This window comes from Vidua macroura, chromosome 1 (genome assembly GCF_024509145.1).
Source record: "Vidua macroura isolate BioBank_ID:100142 chromosome 1, ASM2450914v1, whole genome shotgun sequence".
Classification (NCBI taxonomy): Eukaryota; Metazoa; Chordata; class Aves; order Passeriformes; family Viduidae; genus Vidua; species Vidua macroura.
Window position 1 is genome coordinate 102,245,518 of NC_071571.1, and position 26,064 is coordinate 102,271,581.

The 26,064-nt window shown below is 37.5% G+C and overlaps 1 protein-coding gene across 1 annotated transcript in view; it reads left to right on the forward strand.

Annotated features, from left to right (window-relative positions):
* PIEZO2 (piezo type mechanosensitive ion channel component 2) overlaps nucleotides 1-26,064 on the forward strand; it is a 235,025-nt gene that overhangs the window by 35,402 nt on the left and 173,559 nt on the right. Inside the window, exon 2 of the mRNA XM_053989372.1 lies at nucleotides 15,988-16,113. Coding sequence (XP_053845347.1) covers nucleotides 15,988-16,113 — 126 coding nt within the window. The remainder of the gene's footprint in view (nucleotides 1-15,987; nucleotides 16,114-26,064) is intronic.

Genomic DNA, 26,064 nt, shown 5'->3' on the forward strand with positions numbered 1-26,064 from the left:
TACTGCTTCTCCCAGTGTCTGAGGAGAGCAGAAACCCAGAGAGCTGTTCAACTACTGTCATGGCAGGCTGTCTCACTCCCAGTGTTTGTGTTGGGCAGCAGCGGAGGGTCAGGGAGAGAAATATCCGTATTACACTGCTGGAAACTCAGCTCCTGTTGACAGTGAAGCAGAGCCAAGCTTCCAGGGGAGGGCATGCGTGTCCTTCGTGGGATGCCGAGGCAGAGCAGGCTGGTCTGTCCATCCTCACCAGTGCTGGGCAGCGTGGGCAGCAGGCAGGAGTCGCATGTGTCCCTGCAGGGTGCCCGGTGCAGTGTTTCTGCACTGGAGCCAAGGTGGGGCGGTGTTTAGGTTTTAATACCCCAGCGTTTGGGTGTGGCTCAGCACACACCTGAAGTGATGCTGATGCAACTGTGCGTCCCTGAGCGTGCTCAGACATCCATACAGACAGAGCTGTCCATTACACAGAGAGATCAAATGTTGCCGTGGTGGTGTTTGAACACAAACATGGTTATTTTAGCACGTGTTTGCAGGGTTGCATCACGTATATGTGGCAAAAAGCCCTGAATGTGTTCCAGGGGTTGTCCCCAGCATACGGCCCTGAAGCATTTGTAGCAGGATTTTCTGTCATCTATTACACAAACTCCATGCTTGTATGAAATCAGTCAGTTTAGTCCTCTTTTGAAGTGTCACTAGCACTTCAGAGGATGCATGCTGATGCTGTGTGTTGTTGCTGTTCTTTCCCAACTTCCTTTCTCTTCCTGCTATTTGGTAATTTTCTATGAAAAAATCATAGTGAATAGTTTTTAATTCAGAGTATGTGCTGTAACAAAATCAGATGCTTTTTTTTCCATGAGGAAATGTTGATGTTTGCCAGTGTGGAAATTCTTCACTGTAACATGTGGAAAAAAATATAAAGAAAATACCTAAGCTTTGGTAAGTTCAAACTAAATAGTTTTATTTTTGATTTCTTGAGCTGTACAGTGGCATTTCATCCTTCTTGCCAAATGTTGTAAAAGTTCCTTTAGCAATGTGAATTTCAGCCTGAATTTTTTACACTGGCAATCAAGAATAGAATCAGACTTCCACTTTCATGAGCTTTGTGAACATTGCTTCATATTAAATATTTTTAGTATGTTGTAGATTAAGAAAAGGTCTGAATTTATCTGACTGGAAAATAGCTTAGGCTACTGACTGTACTGAAAACAGATGTGTTTTATTACAGGAGTATATATCTGTAAGTTTGTAGGGCTGGTTTTCTTTTTTTTTTTTTTTTCTTTTTTTTTTTTTTTTTTTTTTTTTTTTTTTTTTTTTTGATTACACTGTATGCCAGGGTTTTAGTTAGGATGCTGGAGTACATCATCAAAAACACATTTTCCTCCTCATTAACAAGTAAACAGTTTTTGAATTCTAATAATCCTACAAAATTCACAGAAGTATGATCTTTTTTGACACCTCACTTTATTATACACTAACACATGATGTTGGAATCTGAATTATTTCTTTGTAAACACATTTATACTTTAGTCTTACAGACCAGTAGCAAAGTATTATGTATGAGAAAATTGTAAACAGGAAAATATTTAAAAACAAGACTAAATTTTAAAGTGTTTTAAATTATGTTAAGTATGTGAAAGCCATATACAGACATATACAGCCATATACAAACAGACATATACATTTGAGTCTGATTGTGATATAGAGGTAATGCTGTATGAAGCAAAATCTTTCCTTTTCCAGTGTCCAAAATATGCCATGCTGGAGCTGTGCGGCGTGGGTTTTTGCTCTCCCCGGCTGCACGCGGCTCTTGGGAGCCCGGCTGTGGCGTAGCTTCCACGTGCTGCCGGGGTTTGCTGCCGCGGGTTCCCGGACACGGCTCCGTGTCTCGGGTGCGTGGGCTGGCCAGCCTCTGTTACCGTGCGCTAGGGACCCGGCAAAGAGGAAGGAATTTGTCCATTTACTCCGTGCTTGGCAGGAACGGTTTATTGGTCACACATGGCGCGGTTCGATGGAAAGATGCGACCGCTCCCGGCACTCGCATGGGAGAAAATGGCGCCTGACTGCCGGCGGGATAGGGTTTTATGGAGGGGCGGGGCGAGAGGATCCACGGCCTGCCGCCCAATAGGGGCGGCTGCCGTGGCGGTGACGCCAGCAACCGCGACCAACCAGAGAACCCCGCAGGGGCGGGCACCGAGCCGCGGGATGAGCAGGATCGTGTGGCCAGCACGGGGTTTCCCGGGGCCGGACGGCAGGGTGCTTACAGGAGCGGCACAGGGGTAAGAGCCGGCAGCAGGGGGCCAGAAACCGCAGGGGGGAACAACACGGGGGAAACGTGGGATTACAGAACTTATTTTAACATAAATTAAAAACCCTAATCTAAACCCAAACTCCGGGATGCAACAGAGCTGTAGAAGGAAAAGTGTTTTCTTATAAACCTAAATCTAGATGACAAAATGGATTTTGGTGTTGTTTTCCCTCTCAGCATACCAGTAAGACTATTAACTGTACTGTGGGCTGAGAAAAAATTGTCTGCTTCACCTGTATTTATGTGACCAATATATGTTTTTTACTTCTGTATGTACACAACTTTGTATATACATATATGCTGCTAAACTGAAGCATGCCCATTCTTGTCTCCATACAAATTTCAAAAGCAAGCTTTGTTTCTTATTTCATAACAGTATTTTTGAGATTATCCAAAAGTAAAACCAATCTATATGAGTGAAAATGCTTCAATTTCTTTCATATTAAAAAAGTACTCAATCTCTCCTTATCCTAAAAATAATTGTATTAAGAACTCTTAGGAATTTTTTTTGAGTCTTTCCAGTTTTTTTATAACAAGAGTAGTGACAATGAGATGATGCTAATTGCAGATTAGACTTTACTTCAGTGATGTCAGTGCTGTGACTTAGAGGACATTCAGAGGTCACATAGCCAAACAGGTTTTCTTCTTGCTTTCCCCACTTGAATCTCCATATATGACAGATAAAAATTAATTATTTGATTGCTTTTCTTTTTGGAGAGATAGACAGACATAACTCAGATTGGACCCAAGCTCAGGCTATTGGGGACGTTTGAAGACTGAAATTTCTAGTTCCCTTTAACATTCAACAAAAGCTACAAAGTGCAGGATCACAAGGATCCTTTTGCTCACACTCCATAGCAAAGACCTGAAACTACTTGCTGTAAAGTTGTAAAGAGAAAAGGAATATCTTCATACTTTATATCAGGCATAGTCTCCACATTTTATACCTCTTAATCATCCCTTTGTTCATTTGGGAGGTTTGGTTCTTTGTTGTTTGTTTTTAATATTTTGTCTGCAAAGGCAACACCAGTGACCATTTAAAAATCATGAAACCATTTTAAAACCATGAAAACAGCAAACTATTCTGCTGCACTTCCTTGCTTTGCAGAATGCTAAAGCTATACTCTGTAAAACATGGTAGTACATACATTCCAATCAATCTTACATACCCTTTCCATATTGTTACTCTCCCTATATGTTGACTTTCTAGTTCTACACCTAGGTTTCCTACCACAGGGAAAATTATTTAAAAGTGGTCCAGTAGCAACCCTTTCTAAAAAGCAGCTACAAGAAGAGGTGTAAATGGTGCAGCCTTCTATTCTAGTCCCTAGTGATTCTTGCAAGAGTTGTCTGAGTTTGTTGTCCCTCCTTCTGTCCAGGGGATGATTCCAAATCCTTCTACCAGAAAGGCAGATGTGTGAGAAATCCCAGCTGAATTGCAGTGATGTCTCATATACCACTACAGAGGCCTCTTGGATCCTGAAATGCTGCTTGGACAACAACTGAGCTACATGTGTGCAGAGCATAGATGCCAAATTCAGCTTCAGTGTTGAAGCAGTTTTACTACATTTGGCTGCTGGGTTCCCATAATTTTTGCTGTACGTGAAAGAATGAAACTACTGATCCTTTTATATCTACCCCAGTGGACAAAATGCCAGACATATAAGATCTAGTTGGACACAAGCATTACTTAGCCAAGGTCTTGCAGTGAATGCTTGGTAATTGGTTAGCCTTTGAAAAAAACCTTGATAAAATCCCAGAGGACTGTAGAGAAGAACTCGAGTATTTATCTTAAAAAGACTGCACATACTTTCTTTTGGGTAGTTTTTAATGTGTGGATTAAATAAGTTCATCTATGACAAACTTGATTCGTTACACAGTCTTTCTTACTGTAAGTTCCAGGTACTAGAATAGATAAATTGCATTTTGAGATTATTTATTCAGAAGCAAGCAGATAAAACTTACAGTCTTTGAAAGTATCTGATATGACAAGAAAATTTTGAAGGATATTTCCTGTAGTGGAGATAGTTGGAATTTCCAGATAACTATCATGTGTTTAAGAGGGCATGCATCTGGTAACCTTTATACTTTCAGTTGCATCTCTGAGGAAAAAAAAAAATTGATCCCTTTAGTCAGCGAATGCACTGGTTTCCTTTTACCCCACTGGCATTCTTGTGGGACAAGTGTATATAAAAGTAAAATTTAAAAGAAAAATAATCAAATGTAGAAAAAACTACTGATCGCTGAGCTGACACAGGCCCTTAGGAAATGCAATTGAGGGCTTGTGATATGTGAATCTGTGGAAACATTACTTCAGAGCCTCAGCAGCTATTGAGAAAATAGATGGGAACATAAAGGAATGAAACGGAGAGTGAATAGATCTTTGTACTTCTGTATAAAGCCAAAAGCTGTCTGTATTTTGTAGTGGTGCCCTATCCCAAAGGGACTGTAGCAGAACTGGAAAAGAGTTTAGAGATGGTTGACAGGGATAACTAAAGTACATGCAGCAGCATCTGAGGAAGAGCTAAGCATGATGGGGAGCTAAGCATGATCCTAGCTAAGAAAATATGCACATGGAAGACTGTATGATTGATAGATACAAATTGATAGGTGATGGGGAAAGGATGGATAATGACCAGTTTCTCTTTTTTTCTCATAATGTGAGAACTGGGAAGCAAAAGGATGTTTTTCATAGAGTGAGCCACTGACCTGTGGCAATACACACATTGTGTGTGCTGAAAATTCACATGATTGAGAAAGGCACTGGGGAAGTTCACATGGGAGATGTTTACTGAAAAGATCTGGTTCAAGCAATCTGAAAAAGATTAGAGACTTGGAGGGAGTGTTAATCTTCTTGTATGCTTACTCTGGACAACTTTTTACACTGCTGCTGATCACTTGGTGACAATGGACTTTTGGTTTGTACAGGTATCAATACAGATGTTCTTAACTTCTTTTATGTTCACAGTTTCTAACATTTTCACAGTGGGCTGCAAGATGATGGATATTTCAGATTATGAGTTAGTTCCATGCCTGGCTTGGTTTTTTCCCATTTTGACATGTTTTTAGTTTCCTTTTAGTTTTCTCAGAAACTGATTTTTAAATTACCTACTTAAAAATAATTATGAAAATTTTAAGGTAAACTTTCTCCCTTTTATTCTAGAGTTAGTTACATCCATATAAATAATAAAGTCAATAAATTTCTTAATCCAAGATTTGTGTATTAATGTGTAACTCTTATCTTTCCTTTCCTCCCTTTGTAGTATCAAGAATTCATTTTGTTCACAGAAGCAATTTAAGATTTCATAGTGTCATTGCCTGGTATGGATTGTGTCTTTTATCCTGTAAGTGTCTGGACAGTTGCCACTAAATGCCTGGCCCATGGTACCAACCATCCTAAGAGGGAAGAGCATCACTGTTCATTCATTACACAACTGTACATTTATCTGAAAGTCAGCTTACAGGCATGGGCTCGATTTACTGTAATGTTGGCCACTTTTTTCCTTTATGAGAAACAGAGTATTAGGGTCAAAGTGGACTGTTTGATTCCCTCTGCAGTCATTGTCCAAAAACTGCAACTGTTACTTTAATATGGAAATATGATGGTTCATTTATGGTCCTGAACTGTAGCCTTGTAAGGAAATTCATAGGTAACATTTTTGAGTTGAATGTGGTGGATTACTTCTGAAAAATTGCTTTGTCTGATCTACCTAGCACCCAACAGACTGTATTACAGCTATGTTTTTACACACAGAGATATTAAGAGAGGAGAACTGTTGGGTATGCATACATGGAATTGATATAATAGTGATAATACAGATGTAGTTGTTCTCTGCCTGGTTTGCAGGATGTTCAATGAATGGCTTTTGCATAGCTTTTGAAAGAAAACACTAGTGGTGCCACTTAGGAGTTCAGTGTTTCACTGAGCCTCACTCTTCCTTAGTAGAAGCCTTTTGTGAAATATTGAGCAATGCTGTGATTTCTCCTCATGAAGACATCCAGTATTTATGTAAGCACAGTTGAGTTCTTTGTTGTCTAGATTACATGTGTATTTATAGACCACTCATGGTTTAACCCTGGCAGGCAGCTAAGCCACACCCAACCACTCACTCACTTCCCCACTGTGGCATGGGGCAAAAAGAAGAAAAAAAGTGAGAAAACTTGTGGGTTGAGATAGTTTCACAGTAAAGCAAAAGCAATGTGCACAAGAAAAGCAAAGAACAAGGAATTCATTAAAATGGGCAGGCAGGTGTTCAGTCACCTTCAGGAAAACAGGGTTCCATCACATGAAACTGTGACTTGGGCAAAAACAAACTCTTCATCCCCCAGCTCCATATGTTGAGCATGACACCATTCAGTGTGGATGGCCACTTCGGTCAGTTCAGGTCAGCTGCCATGGCTGTCCCCCCCTCCAGCTCCCTGTGTACCCCCAGTCTTATTGCAAGTGGGCTGAAAAATAAATTAAAGTTACCATCAGCCAAAGCTGATACATCCCAAGATGATGATTCCTCTATTCCCATGACAGAATGTTTCCTGTAAACCTTTGTCAGAAGGTTGTTCCTCTGAAATTCCTCCATTTCATTGAAAACTAAGTTTCTTGCATTGCCTAAAATTTCCTTCTACACATTTTCTCTGGTTTCCATAAAAATTTCCAAGCTTTGGTAGGCCTTACTATTTTCTATGGTAATTACCTGGACACTCCTGTGCATGTAGTCCGTACGTGACTATCAGCTGTGTCTTAGTTTTTACCAATTTGCCAAGCATGTGAGTCAGATCTATTGGTCTGTGGTTCTCTTACTTCCTGCAACCTCATTCTCTGCGGAATTTCACAGAATATACAACATAGTTAGACTCTTAGGAAGTTTGTATTTTTTCTTAGAAAAACACCCAATTTTGGTGAGAGGGAAAAAAAAATTATGAAAAACTATCAGGTTCTCTTCCGTATGCCCACTGGAACAAGCATTTTGAAGGTAATTTTATTTTTTTCAGAGAGAAGAAAGTGTCATGGCTCGGGTGGCATTCAGGCATCACAGAATGTTCTCAAACACCAGGAAACTTTTAGAACCAAATCTCTTAGAGAAGTAATTTGCTTTTCCATCTTTCTACTTCCCTGAAGCATCTGTGATAAAGGGAGGCAATGATGCTATGCCCTTGCATAGGTTACTTCAGCTCTATGTTGACAAGAGGGCTTAACATTTTTGAATGCAAAGCTGAAGTCGAAATGCCAATGCATTTCAACTCAGGGACTCTTTAACTGGGTCATGAGCTCCTTTATGTCATGCTAGAGATACTGATGTTAAACTATTTGCAAAGCTCCTTTCTGAGCTGAAGCAACCGCTAGAGCTTCTGGGAGAAGTTCTGCCAAAGGTAGAAATTCATACCACAGCTTCCAGTCCTTTGGGAAAACATCATGGTGTAGGGTTTGATTTGCCATAGTTGTATCAGCCCTATTTGCATAGTTTTCTAGCCTTCCTCTCTCACTCCACCCTGCACCACATTTGTTTACTGCTTATGAACATGTGTTGGTAGGTATTCAAGGGAGAAAAATACTCTCCTCCTAGTAAATACAGATTTTTTTTGAAAATGTGGTTAACCTCTATAGCACATGCCCTGCTGCCATCTCCCATTGTTTGGGAGCTGTTTGGCCTCTCTGTTCTTGAAGGAACTTACTGCAGGATAATTGCCTGCTCTTTATGACATTGATAGAGGAATGAAGAAACTAAGTTGCAAGCACTGCTTCTAACAGACAATAATGACTGAATTAATTTGAATTCAAAATAAATATTATCTGGTAGTGGTTAACATGGAGATGCTAGTTCCACAAGGGAAGGAACTGGAACTCTGCATTAAAATTCTCAAATCCTCTTGTGAAAGAACAGGTCTGACTTAAAGTTTCTCAGTTCATAGGCAGTAGTATCTGAGATCATGTTTGTTTCCTGTATTTAGCTTGGTGCAACCACCTGTCAAGTTATGAAGCAGACATCAAGTAGCTGTTATTTGCTTTGAAAGCTTATGAGTATCATCTGGAAAAAAAATGAATGGCCAAGTCCTGAGTCTTGTCTGAAAAAATATTTTATTAAGAAAATGGGTAAATTGCCTGTGTAAACTTGCAACTCAGAGATTATGAGTAGCTTGAACGATGGTATTGTCTATTGATGCAGAGGATACAGCTCAGTTCTAGTAGAATTCTGGGCATGAAAACTTCTAGGAAAAACAGGAAATCCTGCAAGAAGTTAGAGTAAGGAGACATTTATTATGCTATGCAGCACTTTTATGTTTTCATTTCTAAATATTTTTTTTAATTACACATAGCATTTTTGACTGTTTACCCAAGTCTGGTTGGCACTCCTGTGAAGTGTCTATCTCTAGAATAACTTTTTTTCCTTCTTAGAACTCTGTAGTATTTTTAAGAGAGAGAGAAGCAAAAAGAGAAATGTGAGGAAACAGGTTAGTGTATGAATAGGTCAACTGAACCTGCATTTTGTGTGAAAATGCACAGCCTGGAAAAATGTATCTTATTTTACTTTTCAAAGGTAAAATTTCAGTTAATTACATATCTTGTGATAAACTATTGCAAATTCATGTGGCTCTATCATCTATGTAATATTCCAGTTTGAAATGCAAATAAATACATGATACTACAAAGAGCTGTTTGAAATTAAGGAATCAATCTTTTTTTGTAAATTTATTAGAAAAATTTTCTATTGGTCACAGTTGTACATTGTTACATTTGGCTACACGTGGGAATAAGCAATACGTTCAGGAAAGCATGGACAAAACTGTTCAACCATTGCAAAGCTTTTGCTGAAAATTCTGAATCTAGAACTTGTAATTCTATGGTCTGGATTTCAGTGTGGCTGATTGAACACACACATTTAAACATAGCTAAAATAATTGCATGAAGTCTTGAGCTGTTTGTGGATACACATTTTGAGGTTTGGGTCTGGATAGCTACAGAATAGATGATAGCATTAGTTGCTTTATATTTTTGTCTTGCTGCTGAAAATCCAGTGAGTAAACCAAGCGGGTTTGTATTTTTACAGTGCTGTCTGCCCACTTTTAAGGCTTTGGTAAGCTGACATCCTCTGGGTAGAAGATGATATAAGATAGTCTTTGGGGGGAAAGGGAAATATTAATGCATTTTCTATTAAGCTAAATATAGATGTACTGCTAACTGTGCAGTTGAAGGATGGCATCGCTTTCAGTAGCACTTTTTTAACCATTCAAATAATTCCTGGCAGCTTCAGGATGATTTAAGCATTATCTGTTTAGAGTCTACTTAAGGTGTTCATGTAAGACTTTAGTCTTAATAGGAGCTGATATGCAGATACTTCGCTTGGTGGATCAATGACTTGACATTGCACAGTATAATTGCACAGTGTACAAGGCACACCATTATCAAATTTTATTCTTAGAATAGTCCTTCCAAAAAATTGCCTTCCTCTATCCATTGTTGATAGCTTTATCCCATTGCTTCAGCACTCAAGAGGCCAAAATTCTCAGCACAGCTGCCTTGTGCATGTAGAAATACAATGGATAATTTACATCTGGGAACCATTGTTTAATAATAGGTATAACTGCCACTGGCAAACATTTAGCATTGTTCTTACAGAACGTCAAACTGGAAGGCATTGTCTGTCTTCACATCCAAAAGTGCATGAGGAGGTGAAAACAATGAGATTATGCCTACCTGTAAGGAGAACTAGAAAAAATTAGCCATTAGAGGTGTCTAAAAGTATTTGGCTTCCACTGACTTGCAAGCTTGTTCTTTAAGGCTGGGTCACATCAAGTATCGATACCCTAAGAGTGAAGCACTCAGCCTTATTTTGTGAACCTTTTATGCAACACTGAGAGCCCTTCAGTCCCTGTCCACGTGCTCAAAGATGTGTATGTATTTAAGTGCTTTCTAGGACAGGGCTAAATTGCTTTGTGCCTTGCAAATGTAACCCTGTAGTCATCTGGAAATCTCAGGTGAGTTTAGAACTCAAAATTGATCAGTTTTTTCATCTTGCATGGTCATCAGGAGGCATCCTGCTGTGTTAAGTGTCAATTAGTATGCAATAGTAGCAGTGAATTCAGGAAAGGGAACTGGCCCACATTCTTTGGTGTTGCTGACTGCCCATACTGAAATACAAAGTTTTCCTGTTCAATGGAGGATGGATATAGCTTGTTTCATTCTTGTAAACTTTCCTTGGTGCGTAAATTTAAATGTGTAAAGTTGTGTTTGACACTTGTGGACAAAGTGGCTGATGTCCATGCTGAACTTAGTGATGACATTTTCCTCATGATTGTCTGGAACCAACAGTATTTTTATTGCCTCTGGACCTTTGGCAGAAACCAACTTCAAATCAGAACTCTTTTCTTGCATTTATGTCAATAAGGTAGTTGTGGTATCTTGGAACGCTTGAAACAGAGCTGGCCAAGAATGGGATTTCTTTATATGGGAAATTATGATGATTTTATTTTTTTTTTTTTCTTGCAGATCATATTACTCCAAAACTTCCAGATTTTTCCAAAAGACAAATACTGTGAATTAAATGTTTTCTTAATTTCCCACCCCCAGCTGTGCCAATCTATAGTTCAGATGATGTTGGCAGATTCCTATTTGGAATCATGGAGCAGGAGATTTTTCTCTGGAACCTGGTTCCAGCTGGGCTCTGAGGTGATGTTAGGTTTCCTGATGGAAAGTCAAGAAGTTAAAATCAGTTGCTAGCTGAAATAAATTCTTTGGGACTGAGTCTGTGTGTGCTGCAAAGGTTTGAGCTCTTTAGTTTTATGTTTGTCACTTACTGATGAAGAGGCTTATAGAAAAATGTCCTGAATGGCTGAAATAGAGTATTTTTATTAGGTGAAGTGTCACTAGTTCAGAAGATAAATGCACATTAATATTTATCATTCACTGTGTGCTATCAGAGATTGTTATATGAAAAATGACTTTTGCTTTGGTATTTCATCTACTGTGATCTGAATAGATAGTGTTGTGTAAAAAAAATCCCAAACATAGCTATTCAAGAAGAATTGAGAGTGTTATAACAGTCTGGAGTACAATATATGGCTAAAGAGATGTTGGAAATATCCCCAGATGAACAAACTTCAGAAAATGCAAAACTAAGGTTACATTTAAAAAAAAAAAACCTATGAAAAGTAATAAAAACTTCAAATAAGATACTGAAGCACTTAAATATGCCATTTAGGTGAAGCCATGCAGCATATGTATGATTGTGATGATGGAATTACACTGTTGGAATAGTAAACAGTCTTAAATTAATTTTTAAATTCCATTTTGTCCTCCTCTATTCTTCCTTTTCCGATAACATTACAGCATTCAAATGGATACAGACCCTTTGAACTTACCAGCTTTGCATAGAGATACATCTATTAAAAATTTCAAGATAAATCGTTAGCAGTATTATTCACTTTCTTAGAGATTCAAAAAATTCTTTGTCATGTCCCATAAATAGAATGAGAAAAAAAAAGCAGTGTGGTATGAAAATGCACCTTGCAAACAGTTGCCATATGATATGATATGATGTAATATATCAATCATGTATCATAGCTATCATATCATATCATATCATATCATATCATATCATATCCTTTGTAATAGCCTAAGGCTCATGGTCATGTAAGACCTAATATATGTGATTGTTAAGCAGGTCTCAGGGACAACTGGTCATTCAGTTATTCCATGTCCCATTAGCACATCCTTGTGGTAGAAGCTCTGAAGAAGTTCCAGGTGTACAAAAAAATTCTGACATACTTTTGCTGTTTTAGGGAAGAGGGTAGCAAAAAAAAATCAGAGGACTACCTGCCTAGACATGATTGCACAAGAATTTTTCATTGTTGTTGGAAACAATGTGAGTAGCATGCTCCAGCTTTGTGTTTGTCAATCACGTGTCAAGAGGTGCATGTGTGTGTTGGAGGCAGCAGTCCAATTAGAACACATTCAAATAATTGTACTGAGGTTACATGCCTGTGGCTGGGGGGACATGCCATTACTAATCCAGCTCTTGGCTGGATTACCTTTGAAAAATAAGAAATTGATTCCTCTTCCACGTTTGAAAAGCTTTTGGCCCTCTTGAGTCCAGTTTAATGTTGCATCTGGGCTGAAGAGAAAGAGGGTAATGAAGCCTTCACATCCTGTCTGGCTTCCTGCAGGCTTGATCAGAGAGGAGAAAACCCTTTGCCAGGAGCTTTGAGACGTGCTGGGGTACATTTCTAGAGCTATATGCCAGGTTTTGGTCCCGCTGGGTACCATTAGAAATGACACCTGCAGTGACACCTGAAAGCAAGCCCACTTTTCTCAGTCCTTCAGCCCAGTTCTGAGACAAATGTTCTCTCTCCTTTCTAGCCTCCATAGTTTTGTCAGAAGTTGTTGGTGGAGTGAGATCAGACCCCAGTGCTCAAGCTTCGAACCGAGGTGTTTTGCCATGAGTTTTTTCTTTTTTTAGTCTTGTTGGACATACAGAAGCCTATACATTTAGGACATAAATGAAGGAATTGATATTGTGAATCCTGCTATTCGGCTGGGGCAGTGTTCTCTTGCACATCTGTTCTGTCCACACAGCTTTCTGAACAATATATAACTCATTCTCTGTGGGATGTTCAGCTTCCATTCATGTCGCAAGGATTTTTACATTAGGGCAACTGAACAACTGAGGTATGTTTTAGCAAAGGAATTGTAAAGTTGAGAGTGAATTAGAATTTTAAAAAATCCAAGGAAGAAAAAGAAAATCTTTCTTCCTCATTGTAAGAAGCTCTGTTTTATTTCAGCTGTCTCTTTTCTCACCATCTCAATTCTGTGTGCATGTGATTAATTTTTCCTTTGTGCCATTTAGAACCAAGTTTCCAGTAGAAAGAGAGAAATGTAAGTAAAAACATAGTTAAGTGGGTTTACCCAAACCCCACTATGAATTGAAACTCATCCCTTTTCCAAATCTGTCACTTCTTCTTCCTTAACATAAATTACGTATTCAGTAATTCACTTATTTTAGCACTCCCATTTCTCCCAAGTTGTTGATGTAGCTCCAAACTTTTGAAATCCGGGTCATAATATTTCTTACTTTTCTCCAAATACTTCTAGTTTCCAGTTTCTAGTTTCTGCTGGCACAGATGAATGTGGTGCAAGCAAAGTGCTCCTGCTCAGTAGAATCTGATGGTGGTCCTGTCCCACTGGTGGCTGTGAAGGGAGTGGCCCTTGAGGAATGCTGTAACCTGCTCTGAGCATACTCAGCTGCCTTTCAGATGTGTGTTTATCCTGCCATGTTTACCAGTACACTGAGAGACTATTTATTATCCTGAGTGTTAATAGTCCTTTACATTTTTTTCCTAGCTTTGTGCAGAAGGAGATCTTTTTTCAACATTTCAGCATTTGAAGAAAAATATTTTTGGCTTTTCTACAATTCTTAAAAGGATGACAGTTGTAAAAGATCTTTTTTAAATAAATGGTTTGCTCAATTTACATTCAAAGATGTTTGTTTTCAAACTTGTAAGAAGTGAAGTCTGAAACTGAGATATATTTTGAAGTGATACAGAAATACTGAAAGATAGTCCTGATATTTTGGAAATTGAATATGCATTGACTAGTTGTATTGCATTTTTTCACATTTGGATGCTGACTAAGACCATTCTATCAAAAAATTTCAAATCACTTCCACATGAAAAATTTGTTGCTTGGTATCTATTAACTCCCAAGCACTGAGAAGAGTTTGTAACTTAGAGCTTCATAAATCACCAGACTGTCTTTGAAATCTGTATATTTCGACACATTTCTAAAGTCCACAAAATTTGTATTGTCAAACTGTCTTTCTCCAGCTTTGGGACAGTTTTTTTTTAGTTATATTTAGTTGTATTCTGAGGGTGTGGTGCTTGTTATACCATGAGCCTGGGATCTGGTAATGAAGAAGAGAAGCATCAAATATTGAAGCTTGCAAAAGAATTATAAAATACAGCAGTCCTTGGACTACTTTACATATGACATAATGTCAAACAAATTGTTTAATAATATGTAGCTTGTCATATGTTTGTTCTTCTAAAGCTTTTGAAAATGTTACCTATTTTATTGTTTCTGCTTTTATAGTGCTTAGAAGTTGTTGTCCTAAGACAGAACACCAGGCCAGCTTCTGCAGAAGAAGAACAAAAAGTGGCCCAAAGATTTTAATATCCAGTCTTTTTGATGTAATGCTCTGGCACCCAGGTTGTCTCTTTCCTGTGTGAAAACTGGTGACAAGTGAATAGTTCATACAAAGAGTGTATCTTGCAAATGTATCTTCCTTTTCAGACTGCAGGAAATTCATCCATGGGCTCATTCATACCATTTTAATTATTTTTGTAAAAATTACTTACTGTATTTAAAAAAAGAAGAGGGAAATTTGTTACAGACATTTGTTATTCAAAATCTACACTCAGGATAGTGTTCTGACAAAAATTTGGAGTCGGATGGAGGGAGATAGTCTATTACTTTCTAAAATTGTTGAATCATGCTTATCTCATTCTTTGCTTTATAAACTACTGTTTAGGCCATTGATGACCTATGCTTGAACTACAAAAAATCTAAATTTAAAATCTGGTTTATTGTCTAGATACAGAATGTGAACCACCATCTTCTTTCTAGTAGTTGTTCATAAAAATTGCTTGCAGAATAAGTATGAACAGAACAGGCTGCATGTAGAGTGAGCATTTCCTAGGTATATTCTGCTAGTTCTGCCCTCCATAGCCTTGGATGAGAATTTACAGCCTTGGATAAGAATTTCAGTAGTCCTGTTTTTTAATCTGTAAACTAAAAAATGAAACTCAAATGCATGGAGCAGGTGGTATAAAATCTAGGTATAAAAAGCTTTAGAAGTAGAACTGTTACTGCAGATAGGTCAGGTAGGGTGATATTTAATGTTCTCTTTTATCAGCAATTCAATTTTGTCTTGAAGATGCATATTTCCTGAAATGCTGATGGTTTACTTTATTTATTTATACCTTGCAATTTTGGCTGCCTGTGATTAAGCCAAGTGTTTCCTAGAAGATTTATAAGGCATTTCTAAATCTTCATCAAACATTTTCTGTTGGCTTATGAATAGACATCCAGTAAATCACAGAGGAACTATGACCAAATCTGTCTGGCACAGGGTTCTTTAGTGTATACTGAAAATTATGTTTAAAACTTTTGAAGGAAGAAGGCAGTTGGCATAAAGCAAAGCATTCATTGGAAGTATGTCTATACTCCTGAGCCAGACTGAGATTTGTGTCTTGTTATGCCCTCTGCCATGTAATAATTTTGTAAAGAGCAATAAGATGAACAGGCTTTTATGTTCTCAAAAGTAGAAGTATCATTCATGTTTTGTCTAAGTACCAGGTAATGTGTTGGTAAGCATTGTGATCTTATTATTATTTATGTAAATTGCTCTATGGAGACTTAAAAAACTTAAAAAACTTTTTTCTTTAATTAAAAAATAAATAAAAGAAAAAATTTGGCAATAGCAGTCATTGTGGTCTGTGATTAAAGAGTACTGAAAGAAACTATAATTAAAGTGTGATTTTTACTATAACATCGACCATAGGGAACAATCATGATTAATGTGGAACTGCCTAGTAGAAATATCCTTGGTCAGGATATTTTTATGGTTTTATACTGAAAATCTTTAAGCAATGTTTGGAAAGTCACCTATTATATGCATGTATATTTTGTCTTTTAGGGCATACAGGACGATTATTGAAATCTCTATGTTTCACCAGTCTATCATTTCTGCTGCTGCACATCATCTTTCAGATTACAATAAACAGTCTTGAAGCTGCAAAAACTATTGAACCTGGATTTAACTGTGAGTAAAACATTTTAGATTTTATTAGCATTTTAAATGTCAAAATGCTTCAGTGGTTTGAAAGGCAAAGGGTTGATAAGAAGGCACTTAGCTTTGTGCTCCTGTGGGTTTGCAGCTTGCTCTTGTTTTCCAGCTTTTTACCTTAAAAATTACTGTTCGTAAGGTAGGAAGACTAGAAGGGCTTAAGAAACAAAAGAAATTTATATATAACTATTATATGTATATATATATATATTTATATATATAAAACTATTTTTTTCCCACCAGAGATGCATTTCCTTTGAATTTACCACTGCCTATTGTTATGACTTCATCTTTTAGGCTTTCTAAAAATCACCTCAGAACCTGAGGAAACTACTCATTTCTGTCATTAGATATTAATTCAGTGAATTAATAGTAAAATTAAATAAAGCAACAAACCTCCCTCTATCCATGTATTATGCCTTCCTCTGGCATAACTCTCTTTAGTTTTTAATTTAATTTAACTTTAAATATTGATTCCAAAACTTATATTTCTAAAAAATATTTGTCTGTTTCTTGCCTGTGTTGTATGGGAGGAAGGATATTCAATTATTCATTTATGTGTAAGCTCGATTTAAAATATATTGCATGACATTTTGTATCTTCCTCTCTCAGGAAATGTTGTTCAATACTTCAGAAAGCAAACATTCTTTATTGTGCTGAAGTTAATTAAAATATCTATCCTGTGATTTATATCTGTAACCTCCAGGTAGAAACTATTTGTACTTGTCTTACCATGCTTACATTTAACATTTAAACCTGTCAACTTACCTTTGATAAATGTCCATTTAATTTATCACAAGGTATGCTGCTGCCACTTGAGTAAACACCTGCACTACAATTCAACACAAGAAACCTTATGTGATGTAAAGGATTTGACTTAAATAATAAAATCCTAAGAAAGCTTGAAGTGAGCATTACCATTTCACCTTTAGCTTAAACCATTTCCTAAAGTAAACAGCATAATTGTGTTCATGAAATACCAGCTTCACTTGGAATATCTTGGGCTCTGTTGGTTCCAATCAGGCCTTCAGAGTCTAAAAACATACTTTCTTCTTTTTTTTTTTTTCAAAAATGAATATAACATTGAGTGAGCAGGATTAATTGTTTTCCGTACGTGTTTAATGTTCTTATGACTATAAAGACACAATTTTTACTTAGTTTGGAGGAATTGCATCTAGACAACCATTTGTATGAGTAAAGAGTTCCAAGACAGAGTTGCACCCACTGACTTTTTCCTCCTTTTATGGTGGGAACCGGGTTCTGCAGTGGGAATTAAAATAATTATTTCATCCTGAAAAGTCCACTCTTTAAGATGAAATGTACCATTTTTACTATTTATTCACATTTGTTGTGTAGCAGCTCCTCTTTCAGCTGCCATTAGTAATGATCTCCTTATTTGGGGCCTCACAGGGTGGTGGGTATAGCTGTAGGAGTGCATTAAATGTTATCAGACTGCTCTCTGATACCAAGGCCACTTGACATGACATTCCCACACATTCACCATTAAGTCTTTTTTGCCTCCTGAGTGCAAAGGCTGGTTTGAAGTTGCCTCTTGGGAATGTTATTTGTCCCAGAGGAATACCCAAACTGTGCCCAAGTTGTCTGGGAGAGAAGTTGGTTGACCAAAGTTGTTCCAAGAATTTTTAAACTGCTTAACAAGATGACATATTCCGCTGTTGAATTTCAGTGCCTGAATACTGAGTAAACTGGCACCATTTTGTTTACTTTACAGTTGGTGAGATCCAGGTGAAGCCAATAGACAGGGCAATCTAATACTGGCATTGCTGGACCCCCAAGGTGCTGAAGGAGAAGTTAAAGACTGTTGTAAATGTAGGAGCTAGAAAAGGCCAAAGCATTTGCTAGGTCAGGGAATAAGGTCAATTATTATCATTTAATGACACCCAAACTTAGATGTTCCTGTGTGGGTGAGGAGTGGACAGAATTCCCACTCCAGAAAGCACCTTGGTAGTATTTCTGCTTGTAACAATACAGTGACACAGCCCCACTGTGGTTTCCTGTTCCCCAGCCATATGAAGAGTGCTGTACAAAACTGACTGCAGATGTGGGCTAAGCCATAGCTGGAGAAATGACAGCGCTTTGCCCATGGCGTCTTCACAATGTTATGATCTCTGCATTTTAGACTTGCTGTTAATGTTTTTCCAACTCTTTGCTCAATAAGAAATTCAGAAGTGTAGACTGGAAGACTGATGTGTTCTGTTTCTCCAGCCAGACCCAGATCCACTATTAATAAAACATTTTTTTACAGCTACAGTCTTTTCTGATGCTTATCATTAGGAAATTTTTCTTCCATTAGTCAAAATATCCTGTCTTCATCCTTCAGCCTGATGTGGAAATGAAGAAAAACTTTCCATTAGTCTTTATGGTTACCCATTTTGTATTTGAAGGCTGCAGTCATATTTGTCATATGTACTCTTTTCTGTCATTCTCTTCTATTTACACAACCTCAGCCCCTTCAAACTTTCTTCACGCATCACATTTTCTAGGAAGGGGATTATTGTTATTGTTGTTGGTCTACTTCTGTTTTCTCTAAGTTTTTCAGGTATTTCTTGAAGCTCAGTGCCCAAAACTAGGCAGTATTTCAGCTGAGAATTTAGTAGCATATACTGAAATATAACAATGACCCAAGTGTCTGCAATTCATACTCCCTATTTATGAATTGCTCTATGGTGCTTTTTGCAATGGTCTCACACTTTATTTCTAATTCACTGAAACCCACAAATTCTTTTCTTGAAAACAGACAATTTTTTTTCAAGCCCGTGTTTATGTAGGTGAGTGTTCTTACAGTATAGTGGAAGTTGATGTTTGCCCCGCTTTTTTCCAGAAAGTTTTATTTATCAAGACTGCTCTATCTCCTTGCTTGGTAGTGGCTTCTCTGTTAGGGGCCTTCTGCAATAACACCTTTAAGGGGTTTTGGATAAATAATTTTTTTGTTTTCCTTTAGTATTTGTTTTGCTTTTCTGGAATTGTAGTATGTCCCCAAGTTTAAGTAAATCAAACCATAAAAGGAGCTAGTGGATGCTATGACAGGTCCCCTCTTAATTATCTACCAAAGGTCATGGGAGTCTGGGGAGGTCCTTGCTGACTGGAAGCCAGACAGTGTTATTCCAGTTTACAAAAATGGCATGAAGGAAGGTTCAGGAATCTACAGACCTGTTATTCTAACCTCAGATCCTGAAAAAAGTATTTTAAAAGATTATATTAGGTACTATTTAAGGGCATTTAAAGGACAATGCAGTCATCAGGCATGATCAACACAGGTTCACAAAGGGAAACTCCTTTTACCTAATTTGATATCCTTCTATAGTAAAGCCACCTGCCCAGTGGATAAAAGGCTTTTGATACTGTCCTCCCGGAAAAAAATTGTTCAGTAGGTTCAAGATGTGCTTGGTTGATGAACTGGCTGAAGGGCAGGGCTTGAAGGGAGCTCAATTTTTGGCCCAGTCTTGTTTTCAATGTATTTGTCTCTTTCAAATCGATCTGGATGAAGGAGATGAATGCACCATTAGGAAATTTGATACCAACAATAATCAAAGTGGGAGGTGTTGTCTGGGACTAGATGCCTTGCAGAGGTCTTTGTGTAGTTAATCTAACTCCTGGCAATTTCAGAAGTAGGTGAGAGGGCAGGATAATACTGTCTGCAAATTCTGTAGGTTAGTTTGTCTCAATATTTTTAAATGCCAATTTTCTGAATCAAAAGATCATTTTCTGGTTTTAGTTTTTCTTTTCACACTGCTATATTAAAACCTCTGATAATATTTTCATTTTGGTAATAGAAACACTTGACAAATGTTTAGATTAGAGGTGTGATAAAGACTACTGCCTCTTAAACCTTATACAGTTATAGTTTCATTTTGGAAGTGAAAAACAACCATCCTTTTATCTTTTATATCTAGAAGCAGTTTTAGTTGAGCCATCTGCAAACACAAACCAGACATCTAGAATCTTGGGTTCATTTCAAAACATTCTGCTATTATCCTGGACTTAGGTAATTCAAAATCAGTTTAGGATAATTCCTGGAACGTTTAACTCCGTTGGTTTGTTATCTTTTTCGTCCCCTTCCTCTTTGAAAGTTCATATACCTTCTTTTTCAGGATGGCTACAAAATGCTACAGCATTCTCTAAATTATGTGTGCCTGTTCACAGAGATATTTAAAAACGTTTGGGCAACAGAAGGTTCTTGTTTCTTAAGAGCCTTGTGACTATTGCCTAGCACTAATAAAATTTTGCTGTTAGTAGTCTTTATTTAGCTTAATGAAAGATTTCTGGTTAGCCACAACTTCAGGGTGTGGAACTAACATTGAATATCTCCCAGATATAGAAAGGAAAAGAATTAATACAGAACGGGTGAGCTGGGCTAATCTTAAGGCATCAAGAGCTACGTAATTAAGCTTGTTTCACTGATATCTCCATATAATAGCATGATTTTGAAATATACCAGTATTATGCAGTAATATAATTCCATTATTAAGTTTGTATTTCTGATGGAATAAAATTCTGATTATTAGATTAGCTAATATCTTTTGAGTATGGACTCCATTAGGCAGGCAAATGAAGATTAGACCACAAGGTAATAGTTGTATTCTCCAGTATGCACAGAATGGTTCTTTCCTAGGACTAGTTTTAAACATCTTTAAAAATGGCAGTATCACTAGCAGGAATGTTTTCCATAATGTTAATTTTAAACTTTACTTCCAATAAATTAGTGCAATTATTCATAGTTTGTATATAATAATATGTTGTATTTTCTTGTGTTTAGTCAGCCTTTAAAATAAGTCTGGTTTCTTTCTCTCTTAATTGTACTGATGTACGTCCATTTCTTATTTTGTGCTCCTCTATCATCTTTTGGTCTTGACTTCTGTGAGTGAATCTACTGAAATGCTTATTCACTGGAACAGTATTTTTGTTCATGAGAAATGCAACTTAGACTACTTCAACTACTCACTAATTAAGTTTGTAGTCAATGTTTGAAGGAATACCAAAAAGAGCATTTAAGATATTTCTGGATATTTTTCTTATACATCACAGAAATAAAGTGATGGAATTTAAATAGATACCTTTAATTCCTTCTACAGACTTTCTATGAATCTTTGTTTATTGTGCCTACTTGGAGTGCTTTTTTTTACAAAATGGTTATATGTAGAAAAGGGGAGAATAGATTTAAAGCACCAAGTTGCCTAGATAGCTTCTCTGTTAGATCATGGGAACTAAAATCAGATAATTCTCTGTCTCTGGTATGCCATGGTGAATGTCAAACAAATGCATGCCACCATTGTGGAATCATAATAACTTTCTGCTTTAGATAAATTTTGAAATTATTTCTTGGCTTAAAAGACCATCCTGTGTTTGCATTACTACCAGCATGTCCCTGAGGTATTTTGTTATATTAGGAAGCAGCAATACCCAGTACAAATAAATTATGTCTCACCATTTATTGAAAGCTCAGGCTCAGGACTGAAGCTGACCTTTCATAGGAATGAATAATTACTCTTTCCTATATACCTGGTGAGATTTCATGCCTTTTATACCTTCCTGAGTATACTCCTAAGGTTGTGCTGATTTTGTAAAGTTCTGCTTTGGTAAAGGGTGTTTTTATTGCTGGATTAATTAACTCACTGGAAATAAAGATGCTACTTTTGTTTATAAGGGAAAAAAGTTTAAAATATTTCATACAGAGTTTCATATTTCTATTTCAAAGGTAGATGAATGCCAGTCTTTCAAATACCATGATTTATTGGCCCAACTCCTGTCTGAGGTCTGAGTGTATCTCATAGCCCTTTGTTGGCTGTTCTGACACATCATTTCATGGGAGACTGCCTTGAAAACACATATTTTTAAAATATTGGAAATTTGAAATACTATGTTATGAAAAAATATTCTGAAAATTTCCTATTAGTTGTCTTGATAATTTTGGCAATTTTACTTTCAAAAATATTGCTTCATATGAAATGAAATTAATCTAAATGGCATTAAGAAAATGAGTAAGTTTATTGTAAGAAGCTTCTGAGCGGAAGTCGTAGTAAAGTAAGCATCTTATACTGAAAAAGTCATTATGTCCTCTCCAATGGTTTTGCTTACCAAAATAAAAGCTAACAGGTGTCTTCATTAAAGAGTGCTCAAGCACTTACACCCCAGGCAAAACAGCTCATTCTTCCCTAACAAACACATCCATATCTCAACCAGGCAAATGCTTAAGGTGCTTTCCAAACAACTGGTTTAATTGCAAATTTGAGATCTTCAGTAACCTCCAGTGAGTATGTGCATCATACACTTTCTTTTTTGCTCAGTGAAATCTATATTTCATTTTTTTCCAATAAAAGTGGGCCTTGTCTTGCAAGACATCTACATTTTAATCGTACTTTTGTGGGTCATCTAAAAGATTATAATCTTGGCCAAAACCTGAGAAAAAAATAAATGCCCTTAAACATCTAAGAAAGAAGGTTCAGAAATGAGCTCTTGTTTCAAGAACAGCTGTGGAAGGTCCAGTTTAGCAAAATTATTATAGGATGTAACAACCAGCTGTAGCACTGCAGAAGAATCAGAATAACCTTGCATTGAGACTCCTCTTTATATATTTTAAACTCGAAGTTGTCTGAGCCTGTGATGTCTATGACAGCCAATATAGCATAAATTTACTCCAGACTTTTAGCTAGACGAGTTCCAGAGTGGTGAGTGGTGCCTCAATGGTAAAAACAAATTTTAAAACAATATTTTAATAGAAGAGATTATACACATTCTTCATGCTGCCAGCAAGACTGATAATACCAAATTCCATAATATAAAAGTCTATTTTTAATGGAATTTAGATGCCTACATATTTTTGAAGTCCTGAACTACAGTTGTTATTAATTGTTAAATCAGCACAGACAGCCAGTGGCCTGGAAAGCCTATTTGTTCATGTTTTATGAAAGATGAGTGCTGTGATTTAACCTCAAATGACAAGTAAGTACCACACAGCTGCTTGCTCCCCCTAACTCCCAGTGGGATAGGGAGGAAAATCAGGAAAAAAAAGGTAAGGAAAAGCTCAAAGCTCATGGGTTGAGGTAAGAACAGTTTAATAATTTAAAGAAAGTAAACTACTACTACTACTGCTGCTTCTACGAATTTTACTGGGGGAAAAAAAAGAAAAAAAGAGAAAAATAAAACTCAAGACACACAAGTGACACACACAAAATAGAATTGCTCATCACTTGCTGACCAGTGTTCAGCCTGTCCTGAGCAGCAAACAGTCCCTTCCAGCCAACTCCCCAGTTTATATACTGGGTATGACAGTCTAGGGTATGGAATATCCCTTTGGTCAGTTTGGGTCAGCTGTCCCTCCCAGCTTCTTGTAGACTTCCTCACTGGCAGAACATGAGACACTGAAAAGTCCTTTATTTAGGGCAAGCACTACTTAGCAACTACCAAAACATCAGTGTGTTATCAACATTATTTTCAAAATAAACCCAAAACACAGCACTGTACCAGCTACTAGGAATAAAATTAACTCTATCCCAGAAAAGCTAGGACAGTCAGTTACTTCTTGTGGTTTGACTTTGTGTTATGTCCTCAGCAAACTATGTGAAGCTTCATTGCTTATATTACTAGCAGGATGCTAAAGCCTGAGCACATGAGAAGCTGAAAATGTTTGCAGAAGACAGGTTAATAGAATTTTATCAAAGCTAACTGTCACTATATGGATATTGTCATTCTTATCCAAAGCCGTTAAGGCTGTCTCTTGGTGACATCTGCCCAATGCCATGTGGATCGAAAAAAAACCCCTGCTTTGACTTGTAAATTCCTCTAAGAAGAAGCTTTTTCTCTTCTGTTGTTTGTACCCCACAACCTGTGGCAGGAGTCAGCTGGGTGGCTGGGGGGCTTGTGGAAGTACCACCGTTTACAGAAAAAGGAGAATAGGATTTCTTCAGAGCTTCCCTCTTATCAGCCACTATGCCTGCAGAATAATGAGCTAGAAAGCAGAAAATGGCCATTTGTCCAGATCTCCACTGAGAGACAGAAAATCTCAGAATCTCTGCAGAGATTAGTAACAGTGGTGCTTATGAGGACTGAAGTAGAGCTGAAGCTCCTGTTATGCTATTTCACATGGCAAATACCTTGAAAACCTAGGAAATGACAGAAAGGCAGAAGATTTGACTTCAAGGAAATAATATTTGCTATCACACTCTGGTTTCATCATATACTGTTTCTTGCATAGGTGATATGCAGTGTCTGAGTCAAGAAATATGAAAATAATAATAATGAGCTTCTCTATGGAGTCATGAAGAGCTTGAGACTAAAAAGAATGCTTAGCTGTAAAAACTGCAGTGAGATCCAGCTGTGGTGGCACAAATATGGTCATTACATTGGGTCCTAGAAAGGTGTGTGATTGTACAGTATTACCAATGACCATTTCTGACTTCAATGATTCCAAGAGTCAAAAATGTTTAACACGTGGAACACATCCAATGAGAAACTTTTAATTAGTCAAAGGTGTTAGCATGCCTTTTTTTGTCTCAACAGAAAACTTAGAACAATAAGTTCTAAGTTTTCTGTTGAGACAAAAAAGGCATGCTAACACCTTTGACTTAGACTTAGAACAATAAGTTCTAAGTTTTGTATATTCTGTATATGAAAGTTAATTTTATTTTAATTCAGTGCACATTGGATGCTAATGTTTTTTCAACACCTTCCATGCAGCTTTATGTAGCCAGGAAATTTATAAATGGGGAAACAGAAGCTTCTGTAATTGCTTCTTAAGCATGTATGGTAAGTCCTGCTTAATTTCTTGCTAGGTGTTATTACTTCGCAGTTTAGTTCATGGAGTCTTTATTTCTGGACTCACAGGCTGCCATGTGAAAACTGAGCAATATTCTAGGGAGTCACTTTGAGGCATGGTACATGACTCCATTGTATAATGTGATTCTGCTGTAATGATGCTGGCACACCCGCTTGTGTTCGACCGTTCAAGAGAACCTGACGTAGGGGATCACTCTTCTCACTGCCACTCACTGTTTGTATTTTTGACAGTCAGAATTGCATTGGAGAGAAGCCTGGGAAACTGCTGGATGGCCCATGGGGATGTACAGCTTCTTTCTGAAGTTGGTAGACTTTGTAAGGTATTCCCAAGGTGCACCCAAGGAAGCACCCAGTGTACCTGCTGATGCTGGGATGCAAATTGGGACAGATCTCTTTTTAGAGTCCCAGTTGTAGCTAGGATGACTGCAGGGTAATAGAATAGAAGTGTGACCATCACTGTCAGCTTGTTTTAGGGCTGTTTGTAGGAGAGATAGAACAGCTGTTTTCTGTCTCCCTCTGTCCTCTTAAAGGAAGAAGCAGAAGTAGCAAACACAAGGAAGAAATCAAGGCCAGCTGTGAAGGAGAAGGCACTCAATAAAACTTGAATAGATGAGATGAGAGCAGAATGTATGTGTGAAGGAAATAAAAGCAGTTTGTTGATTTATACTCAAGGTTAGTGCTGTTAGTACATTAAGAACCAAATGTGCAGAGTAAGCTTCTACTCTGCACTTCTATTCTACTCTCTACTTCTATTTTTGTTAGTAGCCACTTGCCTGCTTGTCCCCTGGTTGTATGTTTAACCTTTGTGCGAAAAACTTATCAGCGTACATTGCCAACTGCTTTTAAGTTCTGAGTTACTACAAAACCTGTTCTCTATATTGTGGAAAGTCCTTGAAGACCAGCAAAATCAGAAACTGGCTGCTCAGATGATTACAGTAAAAAAACTTGTCTACAGGGTCAGACCCTTACTCTGACCCAGGTTATCATGGCTCATTTGGCCGTGTTTGGCTGTAGCAGAATGAGGTATATAAGGACAGCACTAGAGTGCTTTAGCAACCAGCATGTCTGGGTTGGTGTAGGGACCATGTTGAAATGTTCACTTGTTAATCATTCAAATCACTGTAATATAAATAT